The sequence below is a fragment of the Pelophylax lessonae genome (genome assembly GCF_965119305.1).
Source record: "Pelophylax lessonae genome assembly, chromosome: 11".
Lineage (NCBI taxonomy): Eukaryota > Metazoa > Chordata > Amphibia > Anura > Ranidae > Pelophylax > Pelophylax lessonae.
In genome coordinates this window covers 91,929,623-91,944,562 of record NC_138778.1, presented here as the reverse complement: position 1 = coordinate 91,944,562, position 14,940 = coordinate 91,929,623, and the positions used below count along the sequence as shown (strand labels likewise).

General features: G+C 45.0%; 1 protein-coding gene across 2 annotated transcripts in view; it reads right to left on the bottom strand.

Annotated features, from left to right (window-relative positions):
• STARD3 (StAR related lipid transfer domain containing 3) overlaps nt 1-14,940 on the bottom strand; it is a 171,810-nt gene that overhangs the window by 137,484 nt on the left and 19,386 nt on the right. For both annotated transcript variants that reach the window (XM_082271203.1, XM_082271204.1), the window contains exon 3: nt 3,385-3,462. In XM_082271203.1, the coding sequence (XP_082127329.1) occupies nt 3,385-3,462 (78 nt within the window). The remainder of the gene's footprint in view (nt 1-3,384; nt 3,463-14,940) is intronic.

The following is a 14,940-nucleotide window of genomic DNA, read 5'->3' as shown; positions in this document are numbered from 1 at the left end:
AGGCGAGACCAAAAGGTAAATGCCCCAAACTGATAACGCGCCTTGCCCATGGCAAAGCGGAAGAAGCGCTGGTGACAGGCACATATTGGAATGTGAAGGTAGGCGCCCTTAATGTCGACAGAAGCGAGAAAATACCCCATATGTAAGGACGCCACTATTGTTGCAATTGACTCCATTCAGAACTTCTGTACCTTGCCTTCCTTGCAGGGAACTGTAAACAGGTTTGAGTAAAACCCCTAAAAACATTCCGAAGCCGAAACCATCAGCCCACTGGATCTTGTAGCTGGACCGAATGACTTTGTGGATCCACTTGACCTGTACCAGAGAGGTCCATGGATTCGGAAATTAGCAAAAAGTCGTCCCCCCCACCCCACATACATTCATGCAGAGGAAGCCTTGTTCGCAGGTCTGGAAGAGCCCCTCGTGGCTTGCCAGACCAGGTCCTTTTGGAACCTCCGGGGGAGACCCTGAAGGACTTTTATCCCTTGAGGGACGAATAAGGCCTCCTATGACGGGGCTCCTTGCCTTCAGTTCCCCCCTGTGAGTCCCTCAATGATGTCATCCAAGAAAGCTTCAAACAGGCGATTCCCCACAAAGGGGAGATCATATAAGGCCCTCTTAGAAGTCTGGTCCGCAGACTAGCATTGCCAGCCAGATAAGAAGCGGAAGTACCACTGCTGATACAGACAGCCTAAAATCAAAGGAGCCACATCCAAAGAGGCATCACAGATAAACTGTAGCCCCTGGATTAACTGGTCCACCAGCTCCGCAAAGGCAGGGGGAAGCAGCTACCCCTCCAGGTCCCGCCCTAAGCCGTACCAGCCATAGTGAAACATATGGCGAGCCAGAGCCTCCGCTCTTCTACCAACCGGATCTTTAAAGGCCAAGGATTCAACCGGAATGAAGGTACCTTTATTTAACCTGGAAACTGGCGAGTCCACTATAGGTGGGATTGTCCACTTTTTAATCAGGGAATCCTTATAAGGATACCACATAGCAAAATGCTTAGGGACCACAAGAGTACATTTTGGAAAACCCCACTGTTATGTGACAATGTTGTCAAAGTAAGCGGGAAAGGGGAACACCCCTGCTACAGTGGAGGATCTGTGGTGCCAAAAGGGACCAGCGCCTCCAACGCAGCATCTCCGCCATGTTTAAAATTTCACGCTCTGACACAATCAGTGTATCCACCAGCGCCTTTTCATGTATAGTTAGAGGAGCAGAGGAAACATCCTCACTGTCTGAGTACTCAGGTTGCGTGGACGTAGACCCAGTAGGGTGACTCGCATCTGCGGCGGCCGAAACAGATTCAGGATCTGATGGACAGACGAGGCAGGAGAGGGTGGTGGACGCTATATACCAAGGTCACCCGGAAAAATATAATTAGGGGAGGGCCGCCGACCCAGGGTACACAAATGGATCACCTACTAGAACCCGCAAAAAAACAAGGGGGTCCCCCCTCCGAGCCCCTCCATAGAGGCCCGCACGAGAGGAAATAGCCCCCTTAAAAGGGGCCATCTGCCATGACACGGACGCACAGGCAGGGTATCCTGATGGTCCCTCAGCGCTAAAAGGGGTAGGTGCCCTCCACAATAATGGCACCATGGTTGCCATCAAAAATAAAACTGCCCCCACAGCGCCACCCCTTCCAAGGGAGGTGCTAAGCTGGCCGCATGGCCTAGTAGGCCACAACCTGCAGCCTCAATTTGTGTGAAGGCCCAGCCGCAAGTGCACTCATCCCAACCAGGCTCAATGGGTCCACCTCCCAATGGAGGCCGACTCGGCCGTAGGGCCGAGTAGGCCACAAGTTGCGGCCTAAATTTCTGCGGCTGCCCAGCTGCGAGCCTCAGTGGAGCCAACTAACCAGGGGCAGCGAAGGGGAGGGCGGATGCCCAAATGGAGGGTAGTGGCTTCAGCCACCCTCACTGGTGCCGCACCACATAGCTGCCGACCAGTACGCCGCAAAGCCGCGGCCGAAATTATGGGGCTGGATCTGGCCGATTGAGGGGTGGACCCATGGATGCCAAACCATCAGGCTCACTGGGGCCGCCCACCTCAGTGGAGGCGGACTTGGCATGCCAAACCATACACTCCCCCAGCCCAACAACTACAGCAGGGAGCCCAGAGGACATTCCTTCCCTACTCACCAACCCCCAGGATAGCAGGGGAACCCTGCTCAACCCCTCGTTGTGCACCATGAAAAGCTACTTACCATACCAGGAACAGATTGGTGGGCACTGCTCCTGACAGACCACCGTTCCATCGGAATGTGAGTGGCTGTCAGCCAGGAGGAACGCTGCAACAGCCACCCTCATGAGGCGTTTAGCTCGCAGGCCAGCCCGAGTCCAGTGGGGCTATGTCGCTGCCGACCTAGCACGGAGCTGAGGCCTGTGTGCACTCCCTGGCCAGACTAGGGGGACCCTCTGGATCTAGATTATCCAGTCCATCGCCCAGTCCAGCAGTTGATAGTAGATTCTCACAGGAACAAAATAACTAAGATAGGAAAAAATCTATTTAAAAAGAAAAACAATTGCCAGGACCAGATATCCCAGCAAAGAACTAGGTCCTTACTCCTAAATAGGCAGAAAAAAAACAAAGTGCCTATAGCCGAGTGTGGGTGTATAGTATACCCCCTGGCACTGCCTGTAGGCGTAATTAAGCTTTTTCCTGCCTAGTGTCCTATTCCTGTAGGGGGCAGTATAACCCAATGATTAGGAAGAATCAGGAGCTGTGTCCGTCAATGAACGAAAGAGAAAGACCAATTTTATTTATTTACAGTGTCGCACGACAGCGTAATTTTCAGTTAAAGCAACGCAGTGCCGTATCGCAAAAAATGGCCTGGTCAGGAAGGGGGTAAAACCTACCAGAGCTGAGGTGGTTAAACATTGATTAATGTTTTCCCAGCACTGGGCATTTGCCAGAACAAATTGTATACAGGTGGCAAACAGGAAAGGGTTAACAGGTTCTATTTTAACAGCAAGTAGGGGGAAAAATAAAAATAAATAATAAAAAAAAAAAAAAAAGAGGAAATTGTGTTGCTAGCTGTGATTGGTCAATGTGATCACATGGTACAGACTGGGACAATCACAGCCCATCTGTACCATGCGATTAGCTCTGGCCAATTACACCTAATCACAACAAAACAAACTGAATGAATCAAAAAAAGAAAAAAATCCTCATCACTTCCCCAGAGTAGTACAATGTTACTATGGTAACACTATATTGCTCTGGTCACAGAGTTAAAAAGAAAAAAAAATGTAATTATTTTTTCATACTGTCCCTGATCACCGCTACACCATTTATATGATGATGCGGTACTGCACTGGTGATTAGAATTAGATTTATACGTAGATACTAGCTACAATAATATGACTGAACACTTACAGCAATGGCCCACCAGTGGCGTAGACGAAACACAGCATAACCCATGAGGAGGACAGAAAACCGGAACACTGCTAGAAGCTGGAGAAAGAGCACAGAACATTTAGGAAACTATATCAAAATTACAATACATTATTATTAGATAACCCACAGGATTATCTATCTAGAATATTCATTTTACTAAGTACACAATGGAAATTTAGAACTTTTTCAAGGTATTTTAACAGACAAACATTATTCTTCCCTTTGAACAGTTCATACAGATAAGTTGATACTAGTTGAAGAAAATTAGAAAGGATGTTTTGCATTTTCAAATCATTTACTCATTAAACATCTCAATAGATGTCAAGCAAATTGATTTCCTATGCACAGGTGCTCCCAAAATAGCCCTAGAAATTATAAAGCTACTATCTCACCTGGCTGGATTGGCCTTTCCAAATTATTATTTATATTACTTAACCTTTCAGTTGGCTGAGGTGCATTACTGGCTACACCTCTCTCCACATAATGCCTGTACCATTACTGAAGCCACTATAGTTTTCTCCTTGAAAACTTTACATAACATATTCCGGAGACAGATACCTGCCCAGGAGTGGCAATACTACGTACTACGTCCTTTGTCCAACAGAGAGAGGATTTTGATCTTCCTCCCTCCTGTTTGTTTTTATTTTTATTTTCAGCTTTGGCATGCCCTGGGAGTGCAATTTGGCTCATTTTCACTCCCGCTACGGATGGCCCCATTGGAAAAATGACTTAGAAAACACTAAATTAAATCTATGACTACTACTTTACTCCAATGGCAGATTCTAATCCTAGATTTTTGTGGCTGCACAGGCCTGTTGGTCCGAGTTGAGTATTCAGCCTACTGATGAAGACTGGACTGAATTCACAGATACTTATAAAAGTTCTGTTACAGCTTCTAGGGATAGAATTATACAAATAAAAATATATTGAGTCACCTTACCCCTTCTCAAGTGTTTAGGATGGGATTACGCACTACCTTGAATGCTTTAGAGATTGCGGGATAGCAGCTGATTTCATGTATTGCTTTTGGTCCTGCCCAATTGTTTTTTCATTCTGGTCAGAAGTCAATTCATTCTTATCTGTCTTGGGTGTACCTAAAATTTTGCATCCTAAAAGTTGTTGATGGGATATTTTTGGTGAGCTGTCATTTGCTCTGCATACTGTATTTTAATGCCAAAAAGACTTCTCCTGAGCTAGAAGGGGACTTCCCGTCCCTCTAAAACAGGGTTCGACAAACCCCGGGCGCCAGGTTTGCGACTAGAATTTGTGACCTGGTGCCTGGGGTGCACTGCAGGAGATGTCCGGTCCCTTTGCGCTCCTCGCCCCCCCGAGTGCACGAACTACCGCGCCGTCCGATAATTGAGGCCGCGGCTTTTCCGCCTTCTTCAATGAGACGCTTACAACGGGGAACTGGCACCCTGTTGTGGTGGCCGGGAGTTTGACAAGCAGTCAAACGGCGCTGTTTACACTGTTCTCAATGCCCACCCATCTCCTTCCCAAGAGGAGAAGAGATGTAAGTTTTTGCAGGCTTCATCTGGCACCCTTTGCTTAAAACAGGCATGTCCAACCTGCGGCCCGGTACCCCAGGCAATGTGGCCCACTGCCCCCTGACAATTTTTTTTTGCTGGGGAGGAAGGAAGTCAGGTCGGGGGCATGGCCACAGCAGCTGCCAACTAACAGTAGGCAGAGGCTGCCTCAGAGAGGAGGGGGGGGGGGGAGAAGGGGAGCATGTGCAGTGTTTCTGACTCCTACCTCCATGACCACTTTAAATCACTGAAGTGGTGATGGTGGTTAGTGTTCCTTTATTATCTCTCAGAAGAAGTAAACCTCTGTATACTGATTCCATTTCATTTGATCATCCTCTAGTTGTGTTAAATTAGTGCGGCGGGGGCGTGGCGGCGTGGGAAGGGCGCAGCAGCATTTTATTACTTATATACCTTAATTATAGTATATATTTTATATGCGGCCCAAGAAAATTTCTCTACATTTAATGTGGCCCAGAGAAGCCAAAAGGTTGGACACCCATGCCTTAAAAGGTAAGTGTGCAGGGAGTGTGGTTGTCATTTTATTTTATTTTTTAATATTAAAAAAATAATTTATTATTTTTCATCATCGTCATCTGCCTTTTTGTGACGCTTCCGACCGGCGCCCTGGTTCCGCTGATCCGTCTGCTCTACCCCTTGTCATGGATGCTTGCAGGGAAAAACTATATTAAAATTAAATCCTGAATAAAAGCAAAATTGATTGAGATGGTAAGATGACTGCTGTCATAGCCCTTAGTATAGAGTTGCTTAGCTTTTTTGGACTATGTGTTAAGAATGGAAGTTTTAGGTATTTCTGCAAAAATATAAATAGAAGAAAAATTTCCGCGCTAGATGTGACAGAAAACCAAATGATTAAGAACAATAGTGAGCAGCTGGCACAAAATCAACTAACAGTGATTCAAAAAATACAATAAAAACCAAAAAGTGCAGCGCTGAAATCAGTATACAATTATATAGCTGAAAAGCTCATATAAAGAAAACAAAAAAGGAGAGGGGATAATGTCCAAATGAATAGTCCCAATATTAAGTGCAGAGATGTGAATCCACGTGCAAAATAACTTTCTTCCAGTGACACCAGGGAAAAGTGTAGGAAGGGGACACCCTTGTGCTCAGGTATAACAAGCAGCTTACCGAAATTCCGTGGCTGCTCAATTTAATGAGACAGCCTCTCCCAGCTAGTAGTAAACCAGTAGGTCAACCGATATCAAGCTCAGGTGCTTTGAAAGACTCCAAAAGCCGAAAGCCGTTTCCGGTGTGTTGTTAAACCGATCACATTAATATGTGGCACACTTGGAACTTCTCATATACTCCATTGAACGTAAAGCCATATGTAGAAAGAAACAGAGGCCCATAGCGTAATCCCGTAAACCAATAGGTAAATTTATTAAAAAAACTACTTACAATTTAAAAGACAAAAACAGGCATGTAGTATGTGCCGGTCATGGATCTAACCGCGGCGTCCCGCAAGTCTCCAGATCAGCATATGGATAAACGGCCGGCTTCGTTGGGGGGCGTGTGGACGTTTATGTCTGGGATCGCCAACGTTTCGTCATAAGAAAGACTTCTTCTGGGCGTCTGGGTATTGGTTTACGGGATTACGCTATGGGCCTCTGTTTCTTTCTACATATGGCTTTACGTTCAATGGAGTATATGAGAAGTTCCAAGTGTGCCACATATTAATGTGATCGGTTTAACAACACACCGGAAACGGCTTTCGGCTTTTGGAGTCTTTCGAAGCACCTGAGCTTGATATCGGTTGACCTACTGGTTTACTACTAGCTGGGAGAGGCTGTCTCATTAAATTGAGCAGCCACGGAATTTCGGTAAGCTGCTTGTTATACCTGAGCACAAGGGTGTCCCCTTCCTACACTTTTCCCTGGTGTCACTGGAAGAAAGTTATTTTGCACGTGGATTCACATCTCTGCACTTAATATTGGGACTATTCATTTGGACATTATCCCCTCTCCTTTTTTGTTTTCTTTATATGAGCTTTTCAGCATTTCTGCAAAAATGTGTTCTCCTTTGTCAGTAAATAAAAACCACTACAATGAAAAATATTGTATTCCAGTTACTGTATTGTCAATACTCTTTTTTTATGACAGTTGTCAGTATACAAAAGCATTTTTTTTAGCTTATTTCACATGCTTTTTATTCCACATTTACATGCAGGCCAAGCTGTCCAACAAAATTTGGGACAATTTATATACCATATCACAGCCTTTTTCAACCAGGGTGCCTTGGCAAAATGCCCCAAAATTGCCCAAAATTTGTAAACAAACGGGAATCTGGATGAAGCCTGCCTTTTAGTTACACAAAGCCACAGGTTTTCATTGTGCACCAATTACAACCTTTTGGAGGATGTCAGTCACCTGCATAGCATCCTTGTTTGACCCTCCCCTGCCCCTTTTCATCAGCATTAGGGTCACATTAGCTGAGTGATGGAGAGAAATTGAAGGAGAAGAGAAACATTGGAAAACTGGTCAATATCAGTGTGCAAAAGTGTATTTTCTTTGGAAGAATAAATCACCTCTAACGTTGGGTGTGCTACATGTGTGGATGTTGTTGCATCATGTAAAACGATTAGAATCGTTTTTACATTTTAGAATGGGGCGCCTTGAGACTGTCCATCATTTTTAAAGGGTGTCTCAAGATTGTCTAGAATTTTTAAAAGGGTACCTTGACTGAAAAACAATTGAGAAACACTGCCATATCATATTCTACACAAGTTAAATGCCTATGATGTTTGGTTCTATTCATCTTTATGTGTAAATTTAAGATCGGTTATTTTCGTCATTGAAAATAAAGCTTTGTTGTTAAAAAAAAAAAAAAAAAACAGGCTCCTAACTTTTTTAGCTGGCTCCTAGATTCCAAGCAAATTTGTCAAGCCCTGCTCTAAAAACACTTAGCTTCAATTAATCAATAATAGCTTACCTCTGTACAAGCTTACTTTTGAGCTCCGACAACAACCCCATCTTTTTTACAAATTGTGGCATAGATGGGTGTCCAGCCCTCTTACTTTAGTGTCCTCGAGCCCAGGAGACTAGACTACACTGTGCTGACATTTTCTTTCGCACATATAATTTATTTTTTTTAAGTTAATGCTTACTGACGCTTATCTGCTGATCGAACGGTTAACGGTAAAGTTGTATATTTCTCCTCGGTATGTTTATTCCTTATGTAACTTGGAAGGCACAGTCTGGTTGCGGTTGGAACCTAATATTGTCTGTTTGTTGTTTTTGTAAAACTCTTATTAAACATATCTTAGAATGAATAAAACATAATTTCAATAGATGAAATGGTGACTTGTGTAAAAAGTAAATACACCCTTTACTTTAGAAGGTAGTATAGCTCCTTTGGGAGAAATTACCTTTCACAGATGTTTTGCATAACTGCCCACCAGTCCCTGACATGTTTAACCACTCCTCTATGCAACATTCCTATAGATAAAAAGTTTGAGGGTTTAACTGCGTGAAATACCCATTTAAACTCCCCCACATCATTTCAATGGGATTCAAACCAGGACATTGAATGTTAACTGCCAACAGTGAATATCTCCCCGATCCTCCTCAAAATCACAGTTGCACTTATAGGGGAGCTTATTTTAAGCTGATACTAATTAACATTACCATGCTTCTACCTGGAGTCAGGGAAACAAGCACTGTTTTAAGGAGACTTGTCTCTCTAAATAGGAACCATGCAAGAAAAATTGGCATAGAAATAACTTCTAACCAATGCAGGTCGATTTAGGGAGTATAAAATTATTAGATTATAATCACTCCCCAGTGTCTAACAGTCCCTCATACCCCTATTAGCTCCATTTTATAGAACTGCATCTTCTGCCCACAAATCTTCAAACATTCAGAAGAAAATGACAAGCCTGCAGCCTGTACTCGGGCTGGCTGGAAACATGCAACTTACTGTGTGCTGTGAAAGCCAGCAGGGTGGAGGAAACTACTAAAAACAAAAACAAATGACCACTGACTGACATGGCATGGTTTCCAACCAGGCACAGAGTGTGAACTGACATGGCATGGTTTCCAACTAGGCACAGAATGTGATCACTACTAGAGCCAGTGACTGACAAAAGTCAGAGTCTAAGAGCCCATTCAGACTAGCGCGACTTGTCAGGCGACTTGTCAGCCTGACAAGCCGCGGTAGGTTGCAGTCCATTGAGTCGTACAGGACCCATTCTAATAGGAGCGACACAAGTCGCTCCAACTTAGAAAAAGGGTCCTGAACTACTTTGAGGCGACCTGGGAGCGACTTGCATAGACTTCCATTATGTGAAGTCTCTGCAAGTCGCGCCGAAGTCGCGGTGCACGTGACTTTACAGGTCGCCCCCCAAAGTTGGATCGCCTCAGTGTGAACCGGCTGTAAAGCCAGGAGCTTCCTACAACCAGTTGGGAGTGACCCCTCTGTGCTACAGCCAAGAAGTGTCCACCACATTAGCACTACAGGAAAATGAGAGCTGCTGCAAGAATCACTGGTATGCCCAAGATATGAACATTGGACATGAATGCCAAGGATAATGCATCATTGATAACCACAATGTTTGGTCAACATTATTATTTTATTGCAGACAACCACAGCTATTAGTTCCGCAAGGGATATGCTCAGACAGGTTTATAAGTGCCATCACTTATGTTTCCACTGTAAGAGCTGTATGTGTGCTTCCCTTTTCCTCTCTTCCCAGAAAAGGCAAAGGAGTAAATGTTTAGAGAGAAGACAATGTAATTTTGCTTAATGGCTCTTCTATGTTTAAGGCCTCATGCACACTGGACGTTTTTACAGCTGCATGTCCATGCACACATAGGCTGTTAGCAGTTATTGGCAGGGGCATTTTTCAGCTGTAAAAACGCTCTAACTCTGATAAAAGCTTAAAAACGCGGCTATTCGGCATTTATTAACGTTGAGCCATAAGCTTTTGTGGGGGGAAAAAAAAAAAAAAAAAATCTAAAGCACGCTGACAAACGCTACTGCAAAAAAGCTGAAAAACTCCTTCTACAGCTACAGCTTTCTACTGACGTTTTAATAACATCCAGTGTGCACGGGGCCTAAACCTTCAGATTTAGAAAAACACAGGTTCCTCAAACTATACTCAGCCATACTTTATAAGCATTATAAGATTTGTGTTCTTTTGGACTAGAGCCCAGATTTTAGGAGAACATTTGTTCAGACCCCATTACAACCTGCATAATACCACAGCAGAACCATAACAACCAGTTGTAACCAAAAACCAGCTTTCAGCAACTTGGAGTAGCAGGGAGCATTGATAGTTTCAAAAAACTGTTAGTCACCTTAGAGACCACAACATACAGGGGTATACAATGTACGGTTAAAAGCAAACACACACACACATCATAGGTTGAACTGGATGGACTGATGTCTTTTTTCAACCTCACTAACTATGTAACTATGTTAGAGTAGACATTAGACTTGAAAGATGATTGCTTCTATAGGTTTTTACAAAAACCCTTCCCAAAATTTTCTATTAAACACATTAAAATGTCGGTAACTTTACCTCAGATGCAGCTCAGTCGCCTGGCTGTGGAAAGCAGCGTTTGCTTTTATTTTTTTCCCCTAGCCCCTGCGAGACATGAAATCTTGGTAGGAAAGAGGGTACTTGGCTGCATCTGAGGTCTGATTTTAATTATCCAAAAGGGCACAGAGAATTTTGAAATAGAAGGTGCAGCTATATTTAAGGTGCATCTAAACCCAAAAACATTTACATACTGCAACGTACCGATTCTTAAGGTGGTAGGTACATTATCTTTCATCTTTGATTTCACCTAGTGATCCCGCCAGTAACACTTTTCCTGTTTAAGGCTCCATTCATACATGTGTGTATTTTTAAGCTTTTTTTTTTTTTTTTTTTTTTTAGAAGTATATTACAAGACTTTTACAGCTTTAGGCATTTTTGTTTAGCCAATAGAAAGCACTAGGGGGAGGAGAGGGAGAAGAAATTAGGGGTGGAGAACTGCTATTTGAGCGTTTTAAGAGCGTTTTTCTGCTCAAGTCAGGCGTTTCAATTGAAGTCTATGGGGCAAAAAATGCTTGTAATCTGCCAAAAAGAAGCTCATGTACTTTTTTTTTTTTTTAACTTTAGGCATTTTGCTTCAGGCAACAGAATGCTCATATGTGAACAAGGGCCATTGAAATCATTGGAATTTTGCTTGTTGGGCGTTCTGGAGCTTCAGAGTTGGTAATTAATTTTACAAGCTGAAAATGGCCCAGCTGTGAACGGGGCCTTAGGGTGGTTTCTTTCCATGGAGGAGCAACAAAGTCATTCGTGGAGGCAGCATTGACAGTCTGGGGAGAGGGCACTGTTAGATGCATTAGTAAATTTATACAAACTTGACTAATTAAAGCCAAACTTTTTCTTCATCTGGAATAATAGGATTTTTGACTTGCCATAAAATCTATTTCTCTGATGTTCATTGACGGACACAACTCCTGATCTTCTGGACCATTGGGTTATACTGCCCCCTACAGGAGTAGGACACTAAGCAGAAAAAGAACTTGACTACGCCAATGGGCAGTACAGGAAGTATACTCCCCCCCTCTCTGCTACAGGTACACAGTTATCTTCGAAGCAGTGACAGAAGCAACAACTCCATAGAGGGGTGGGTGCTGTGTCTGTAAATTAAAATCAAGCAAGTAAAAAAAAAAAAAAAAAAAAATCGGATTTTTGACTTAAAGCGGAGTTCCACCCTGGATTTTTTTTTTTTTTTTTTTTTTAATACCCCCCGGGACAGTCAGGGCTAGTGCATTCCACAATGGCTAGCCTCTGATCTGTCCCGGGTTGCACTTACCTGTTAGGACAAATACTTACCTTGCAAACGTCTTGTCCAGCGCTGCCATCTCAGATGTGGGCAGCTTGAAGTCAGCGCGTCCTCTTCGGCGTCTTCTTCCGCCTTCTTTGGTCCCACGATGCTCTGCGCCGGCCCCGACGTCACTTCCGGGTCGCGCGCGTCATCCCTCCACAGCTTCTGGGCATGCCCAGAAGCTGTTTAGAAGGGGATGACGCGCGCGACCCGGAACTGACGTCGGGGCCGGTGCAGGCGCAATGATTCCTGGGAGCTATGACGTCCAGCTCCCAGGAATCATTGCAGAGCCAGGAAGTGACGACGGGCCGCGGCCGAGGAAGGAGGAAGAAGGAAGTAAGGTAAGTATATTTTCATCGCTACGAGGTAAGTAAAAAAAAAAAAAAATATGCGATTATCCATTTCTTTTTCAGGTGACCCGGAGCGAGAAGATGGAGGTAAGTATAAAAATAGGGTGGAACTCCACTTTAAGGATGTTTCGCTGAGGTTCACTGACGGGCACAGCTCCTGACTGGGTTATACTGCTCCCTACAGGAGTAGGACACAAGGCAGAAAAAAAAAGTCTGGCTATGCCTATGGGCAATCCCAGGTGGTTTACTCCCTCTCTCTGTTATAGGTACTCAGTTTGTTGCAAGTAGTGTCAGAAGAATTACAACTCCACAGAGGGGTGAGTGCTGTGTCTGCCATTGAACATCAGAGAAATGGATTTTACGGTAAGTCAAAAATCCAATTTTTTTCTTTTGTTCATTGACTGACACAGCTCCTGATCTTCTTAACCATTGGGACGTCCCAAAGCAGTATTAAACATGAGGGATGGGAACAGCGAAAATAAATTCCCAAGGATAAACTATAGCACTCTGGCTAAGGCCAAGTCCAGAGTCAGAGGCAGACAGTCCAGCTTTGTAGACAGAACCAGAGCAGACTTCATAAAATTCAGAATCCATCCAAAAAACCCTCAAGAAATACGAGACTACGCTCACAGAAGGAGGTCGTCCAAGTGCTAGCACCAGGGCCAACACTTTAGTGAAGACCCGAGGAGCAGACGCGGGACCAAAGGGTTACATCACAAACTGATATGCTCTTCCCCCACGGCAAATCCCATTTTCTCTTTTGTTCATTGACGGACAGCTTCTGATCTTCTTGACCATTGGGACGTCCTAAAGCAGTGTCAAACACGAGGGGTGGAAACAGCAAGAAAAATATCCCAAGGCTAAACTGGAGCCAACCATTTAACAGGAGCGCAACCAAAACAACTGCATCCCACCTGAAAAACATTAGACCCCCAAAGAGGGAACAAGCCCCTAAACAGCAGCCTGCAAAACCTTGCGGCCTAAAGAGGCATCCGCAGATGCCAATACATCCACTTTTGTGAAAGTGTGCACCGGCAACCAAGTAGCCGCCTTGCACACCTGCTTTACTGACGCCTGATGATGAAAAGCCCAAGAAGCACTGAGTGCCTGTGTAGAGTGCACCTTCACAGGGAAAGGAGGACCCTGACCCTTAATCGAATAGGCCTGAGTCACCGTCTGTCTGATCCAGCTAAGAATGGTCGCAGAAGGGTCATCCGTAAGCACAAATAGTTAGTTTGACTTCCTAAAAGACTCCGTGGCTGCCAGGTACACCCGAATAGCCCGAATCACATCCAGGGAATGCAATGCAATTTCCTTAGGATGTTTTTGTCCAGGGACAAAGGGAAGGCAACACAATGTCTTCATTCAGACGGAAATCAGAGACCACCTTTTAGAAGGAACTACAGACAAGGGCGAAGAACCACCCATGTTTGTGGACCAAGAAATAAGGGGGAACAACAAGACAACCCCTCCAATTCTGACACCCTGTGCGTAGATGTGATAGCCACCAAAAAGGCCACCTTCTGGGATAACGTAAGCAGGGGAATCTCCTGAATATTTGCAAAGGGAAGCTTATGTACAGATGAAAGCACCAAGTTGAGATCCCAAGGCGGTAGTGGAGACGGCAACGGTGGAGTCAAATGTCGAACCTCCTGAATAAAAGTACACACCAGAGAGTGCGTGGCCAAGGGTCGTTGAAAGACGGCCAAGGGCGACACCTGACCCTTAATGGTACTCAAGGCCAATTTCTGCTCATCCCCCCATTGAAGGAAGGTCGAGACACCGAAAAAGAGCAAGGGTGAACAGCAAGCCACTAAATGTACGCTTTCCACTTTTGATGGTAGATCTTCCTAGAACTAGACTTCCTAGCCTTCAGTAGTGTGGAAATCGCTAACCCAGACAAGCCTCTATCCTTCAGCACCTGACTTTCAACAGCCAAGCCATAAAAGCCAGCGACTGCAAAGCAGGATGGAAGATTGGTCCCTGGGACAGCAGATTCTCCCGAGAGTTAGTCTCCAAGGGGTGTTGGCGACCAGCCACACCAGGTCAGCGTACCAAGACCGGCGAGGCCAATTCGGGGCCACTAGAACGACTGGAATTCCTTCTGCCTCGATCCTGCACAAGAGTCTTGGCAGAAGCTTGAGAGAAGAGAAAGCGTAATTCAGACAATACTGGCCCCAGGGGGCCACCAGCGCGTCTGTGGCATATTTTAGCGGATCCTGTGACCGTGACACAAACCTGTGCACCTTCCTGTTGAGCTGAAACGCCAATAGATCCACCTCGAGGGTGCCCCACTGGAGACACAGCTAATGAAACACCTTCGGATGAAGGGTGCACTCCCCCTTGATCCAACGCCTGCCGACTGAGATAATCCGCCTGCCAATTTTCCACCCTTGGAATGTGTACAGCGGAGAGGGCCGGAACAAAAACATTCTGCCCACCGAAGAATTCCGGCTACCTCCAGAGCTGCCAATACACTTGTTGTTTCACCCTGGTGATACACAAGCCCTGGCGAAAAACTGGAGAGCGAAGCCACCAGATCAGAGACCCTTTTGATTTTCGGCTTAGCCAGACCTGATGCAATCGGTCCAGGGACAGATGCACATTGGAAGGAAATAACCTCTCTGGAGGGTAAGAACAAAACTCAATCTTGTAGCCGGACTGTATCACTTCATGGACCCACTTATCTTGCACCAAGGAGGGCCACAGGTCCGGAAATTAGCGAAGACTTACCCCCACCCCAGGCACGGGTGAGGGCGCACCTTCAAGCAGAAGGAGCCTTGCCAGACCAAGTTCGCTTGGATCCTACCAAAGAGG